Source organism: Clupea harengus, chromosome 14, assembly GCF_900700415.2.
Source record: "Clupea harengus chromosome 14, Ch_v2.0.2, whole genome shotgun sequence".
NCBI classification, from domain to species: Eukaryota; Metazoa; Chordata; class Actinopteri; order Clupeiformes; family Clupeidae; genus Clupea; species Clupea harengus.
The window spans coordinates 28,505,333-28,511,332 of record NC_045165.1 but is presented as its reverse complement, the minus strand read 5'-3'; the positions used below and the strand labels follow the sequence as shown (position 1 = coordinate 28,511,332).

At 39.4% G+C, this 6,000-nt stretch overlaps 1 protein-coding gene across 3 annotated transcripts in view; it reads right to left on the bottom strand.

Annotated features, from left to right (window-relative positions):
- Positions 1 to 2,700: 2,700 nt before the first annotated feature.
- ttll5 (tubulin tyrosine ligase-like family, member 5) overlaps positions 2,701 to 6,000 on the bottom strand; it is an 83,686-nt gene continuing 80,386 nt past the window's right edge. For all 3 annotated transcript variants that reach the window (XM_031580737.2, XM_031580736.2, XM_031580738.2), the window contains one exon: positions 2,701 to 3,474. In XM_031580737.2, the coding sequence (XP_031436597.1) occupies positions 3,447 to 3,474 (28 nt within the window). In that variant the 3' untranslated portion in view covers positions 2,701 to 3,446. The remainder of the gene's footprint in view (positions 3,475 to 6,000) is intronic.

Genomic DNA, 6,000 nt, shown 5'->3' with positions numbered 1-6,000 from the left:
TTTACGGCTGCTTTTTAGCGTTCTTAAATTCTGGTCTAATTTAAGAACGAATCCCAGATCAGAAAACTTTCATTAATTACGGATTTCTCCCAAAAACTTCGTAAGTGGAGTTAAGAAAGTCAATTGTTCCGTTTGCACGTGTATTGAATTTTTGCTCTGGTGGCACTACTAAGTCATTTGTTATTTTTACCTTTTCTGTAGGAGGCCATAGGAGAAGATGTATCTCTGGTGTGCAGACTGGATTTGTACTTCATTTTCCTTTAGGTGGTTGGGATTTGAAATTAGCATTGTAGTCATTTTGGTTAGCCCCTGGATGTGTGGCTGATGCAATCAGACAGATTTTATCATTGAAATCTTGCACTCTAAGCAAACTACTCCCTGCTGAGTGCGGCATATGCACACACACATAAAACTCGGACCGATTCGCCTTTTTGGCTTTGCATCTTACATATCTAAACCACATATTTTGATCATAATGGTGCTTAGGGTCATTCGAGTGCAGGCAGGTGCAGTCAGTTGCTTCAATCTTTTGTTGTTTCAGGTCTTCTTCAGGATTCATCCGTCGTTGGAGCTTTAGGTCTTCACCACCTGCTCTTCTTTAGGTTTATTGTGGGACCAGAGGATGCTAGCAATTAGCCCCTAGGTGGAGGACAATCTTGACCACTGCCTCTTACTGCCTGTAGTGACTAGCATGTATTCACGTGGCTCTCTCAGTCACTTTCACGGCAGTTTGTGTGGTTAGCAGGATTGGGTATAGCCCCGTGCCACCGTCAGTGTTTCCAGCTCTTTCGTGACTGAGGCGGGAAAAATACATTTCAAGGCCCATCTGATGCCCCAGGTCCGGCTGTAGGCTAACTTTTATTCTAGTGGCTGGACACTTTGAAAGTCAATGGCTAGGCCAGTAGTTCTTTTCACACAGTTGGACAGTAGTGCTTTCCAGGTAACGTGATGTGTTGTTGTCATTTAGTCATTTAGCAGATGCTTTTATCCAAAGCGACTTACAAGGATGTATACACATTTTACATTTACACTGATGGCACACTGCACATCAGGAGCAATTAGGGGTTCAGTGTCTTGCTCAAGGACGCTTCGACAGGGAATCGAACTAGCAACCTGCTGATTACTAAACGACTTCTCTACCTCTTGTACCACACACACACACACACACACCCCCTGTACCACTGCCGCCCCCCTGTTGTGTGGGCTGTGCCATCTTGCACTTTGTACATTAGTTTTCTTTCCTGCGTATCAATAAAGCTGTTCCAAGCAAATATTTTTTTTTTCTTTCCCCAATAAATTGAGTAGATCAGCTACCATATATTCTCTCTACATTTGCTGAAATGTTGCAATAAACAAGGAAGAAAAAAATGGCCATCAAATCTGTAACCTTGTTAGCACTGACCATTGATGTGAAAAAGGGTTCATACACAAAGCGTACAAGAACAACACCCGGATCAACTGGATGAGGAAATCAGTAACAGTAAAGCCATTGCAATCTATTTCAATCTATTGTTAGGCAGCCTACATTGTTAGGTAGTATATTTTCCTAGTTTGCTGTGTGCTACTTGGCTATTTATTGCATTCATATATTGTGTGGGGAGTAATACAAAACATAATTCTAAACAATAAATAAAACCAGCGTTTGCATGTGTAGCAAGGTAGTTGGGATAACATAGGAGATGACAGGTTTCGAGTAAAGGTAATTTAGCATGTATCTAGTAAATATAACAGTATGTATGTACATACTGCTATGGGTAGTGAGATTTCTTTAAAAAAGTTGTGTTTTGTTGTCAAATATAATATTTCCTAGTGAAAAGGCTTTGTCTTAGAATGGGGAAGAGGAACCATTTCTTGGAGCAAAGATGTTAACAGCTCTCTCTGCATATTTAGTGTAGAAAGGCCATTACCTTACTACCTTCCATACCACAGCAATAGGAATACATGTTAGATGGCTAATTCATTGCCAAAAGTGACCGAAGGCTTTTATACTCATATAAGACCTCAGAGAATGACCACAAGTGACCAAAACTATAGCCACTATAGTTCAGTATATGTTTTTACATAGTATGTTTTTAAAAGAATATATTTCAGCACAAGCCAATGGCCTTGAAACCCTGAATATGCAGAGTTAAATATATGTTATATAAATGAATATGTTAACACTTCTCCATTCTAACATAAAGCCCTTTCCCAAGAGAATGTATTTTGAAGATGAGACACTATATTACACATACCTACATACATATCACAGACCATACCCATCAAAATGTATTATACGGCATTATATTGCACAGTGCACAAGCCCATGACTGTGACTTCTTGTGACTATATTGCACTCAGATCACAGGAACACTACTGTTCAAAGTTAAATGAATGTGTGTTCTACCAAAACTAGCGTTGTGTTTCAAAATACTGAGGTCGTGTCACTGTCCTCTATGCTGGTTACGGGGTCTGTATGACGGGCAAGACATTGTGTGTTCTCATTTCAATACTTTTTACTTTCATCATCTTCATTTCAATAGTCTCATTTTGAAACGATTTTATGCAATTTGCTACTTCATCATTTTAATTGTATTCACCTTTTTTTCTTAAATCCATGCAAACTTGACCAAATTCAATGAAATACCCTTTGCTTTATCCCCTTTTGCAGTCATTTGAACAATGTTTATTATTTGTAGTACAAAAGACAATCAACGAATATAAAAAAGACCATTTATTTATTTTGTGTCATTAAAAAGACATGAGAAAATACTGATCATGAAAAGTATCATCAGTGTCTTCATCCACAGCCTTCCTTTCACTGAAAAATTGTTTTCTAACACAGTTTTCTAATATACAAAATCACAATAAAGAGTAGTAAATATGTTTATTTATTTGTTAATTAAAAATGCTTTACCAGTGGAAGGAGACCAAACCAAAGATTTATATTATTTATGACGGTTACTGTGGCATATGGACTACCATCTAATCCAAAATCTGCCTTATCTTCAAGCATCACATTACTGAGAGATCTACTCATAATTTCACAGACAGACACTACTTACAGTGGTTTTATGTTTTATGTCATGCCAGGTTTTGGCACATCTCTTTCATAAGAAACTATCCTCCATGCTGAAAAGTACAAGTTTGTTTTCTGTGTGTTTCCACAGGTGCTGAACATTCATACACAAGTACGACAGTACAAACAAGCGTTGGAACTAAAGCGGGCTGATTCTTAGACATCCCCATGCAGTGACTGGCTGCTGCTGGTTGTCCATTGCCAATATTTTTTTACTGGATCTTGAGCATCATGGGATTGGAAGAACACAGCTGATGCTGGCGTTGGTGTGGGATGGAGCAAAGGCTTCACAAAAAGTATCCCTTCAAATGTCTGACCTGGGATTTCTTACTTCACGGGCACCTTGGAGTGCAGCTATACATTGTTAGAGGGGTTTCTGGATTTTGGCTCAGGAACAGCATTTGTCAGCCGGTTTCCTGAAAAACACATAAGAAGAGACATTCCTCCGTGAGACCAGCAGAAACTAATCTGGCGGGAGGCAATCTATTTATTTATTTATAAGTATTTCAGACTACCAAAGGAACTATTTCAGAGCCAAGCAACTGGAACTCTATCTAGTTCCTGCGGAGACAAAAACATCATGTGAAGAGAACAGGAGCAAAGTAGAAATCCTTGTGGAATTTCCATGTCATTTCTGCTTAGATCCCTGAGCGGAGAACAGCCGGCTGTACACAGACATACCTGTATATAGATACAAATATAGACAGACTGGGCACATAGAGGATTGAAGAACTGAATACAGCAATCCTTAAATAACTTGTAACTTTAAAAATGATGTTCCTTTAATTTAAAATCAAAGACTTAAAAAATGTATGAATTTAAGATGAGGCTAACTTTAGGTTGGGACAAGGCATACAAGGCTCCCATTGGATGAGGCCAGCAGTCTTATTTTGACCCCAGCTGAAATATCTCAAGTCTTTGTTTACACACTGAAAAGGGTGGAGCCTAAAGCAAAGTAGATACCAGTAGATGCCTGGTCAAAATCCCAGAAAGAATTCTCAAGTATGGAAGTCAAAGGCAGCTTATTTGGTCTGCGAGTCATTCAAAAGTCTTAAGATGGCTAAAATTCAATAGTCAGAGCGTGGCGTTTAATCTCATAAAAAATATTACCTACCACTAGAAGCAATACCTTTAAATTGTTTCTATTAACGTTACTTTCATCGACTATGGGTAAGTGCAGGTTCAACGAGATCTGCCTCGAGAACAGTGCATTTAGTTGCAGGTTAAGTCTGTTGAAAGTTCAATAGTTGAAGCCTGTTGAAAATATTGAAATTTGTAGCCCGCTGCACCTTCTGCAAGAAAACACTAAAATTAGGAACTTCATGTATAAAGGGATTCAAGGATAGGATGTCAAAAAACAAAGCTGCTGTAAAAAGCCACCAGCAGACACCTGCCATCACCCAATATTGATCTATATTCACATCAGGAGCATCACCAGCAGACACCTGCCATCACCCAATATTGATCTATGTTCACATCAGGAGCATCACCCAATATTGATCTATATTCACATCAGGAGCATCACCAAAGTCAGGCCCCAGCACGACCCAATCTGCTCTAATGTTAACTCCTGCAACTCCGTAAAACGACCTCCGGTGCTCGGGACTTTACACACGGTAGCTAAACATCAGACATAAAAGCAATGAAGACAGTGAGCTGTTTCAAACCATGTTTCCTGATTCTGACAGTGCTAAAAAGGAGTCACACACACACACAGTTCTGTTGAATGTTCATGTTGAATGTGAATAAATTCTAGGACTCTGATTTTCCTTCATATCCTCTGTACGAAGTATCGTTTTGCCAATATGGACGTGAAACGTCTTAAATTGCATTCATAATGGTCTTAAAAAGGTCTTAATTTGTTGAAACCTGCAGAATCCCTGTCCTGCCTTGAATCCCTTTCATGTTTTGTCCCTCCTGTCCACCTATGTATTTCATAATCACCTCTACCTAAATAGTGTGTTCTTTCCTGTTCACATACAGGGTCCATCACCTGTGTCCCCTCTGTCTCTCTATGGTGATGCCACTACCTCAAGTCATGTTTCTGTATTCTCTCGTCCTCTCTCTCCTCTCATTCCCTGCCGGGTCCTCTCCGTTTATCCGTCCTTCTGAGAGAAAAGGAAATTCCATGTGCAGTCTGAGCAACCCTGTTTGCCCTCCCAAACACTATTCTCTTTCATTCCTTCTCCACAGATTGTTTATTTTGGTGCTCTTTAACACTCGGAGGCCTTTCAGAACAGACAAATGAAAACACCACCCTAACTCTCAAAGCAATGACACTGCTGCTGGAAGCAGCTTCTCCCAGCTCAGCAAGGAAACAGGGCAAATGGCACCGAACAAACGCTGAAGCTCCTTTCGACATGTTTCAGAACCTCTTCTGGAGCGCTCAGTAAGTGCTCTGACAGGGGGGACAAAAGGCCTAAATACAATGACATGAGAACAAAAACAAGATGAAAATAGAAGTGCCAAAAGTGCCGAAACATCTAGTGAAACATCTAGTCTTTGGTTTCTATATGATACATCATAAACCATTACTGAAACACAGTATTGTAAAGTATCAGTAAGTATTTTTAAGTATCAGTGTGACATGTTATATAGACTAGGTTGTTGGGTATGAATACTTGCATGTGACAGTGATAGGTTGGGCCACTGTGGGAAGTCCAATAGCACAAGGAATTTAATCTTCTCATGTGTATCGAACTAAGAAATAGCAACAAAGTATTGTGGTGTAATCTGGTTTTGAACAGGCAAAAGGTTTTGTGGCATAGATTCAACAAGGCCCTGAAAATGAATGAATGGAATTTGGTATTCAAATAGATTGCCTTGCCTACCAGATGTACATGTAAAGTAATAATGTTCATACTGTCAGGTTTTATTTTTCAAAAATGGCCGGCGGTCTATACATCTACCACTTCCTTACATTACATTATTATAAAAAGAAC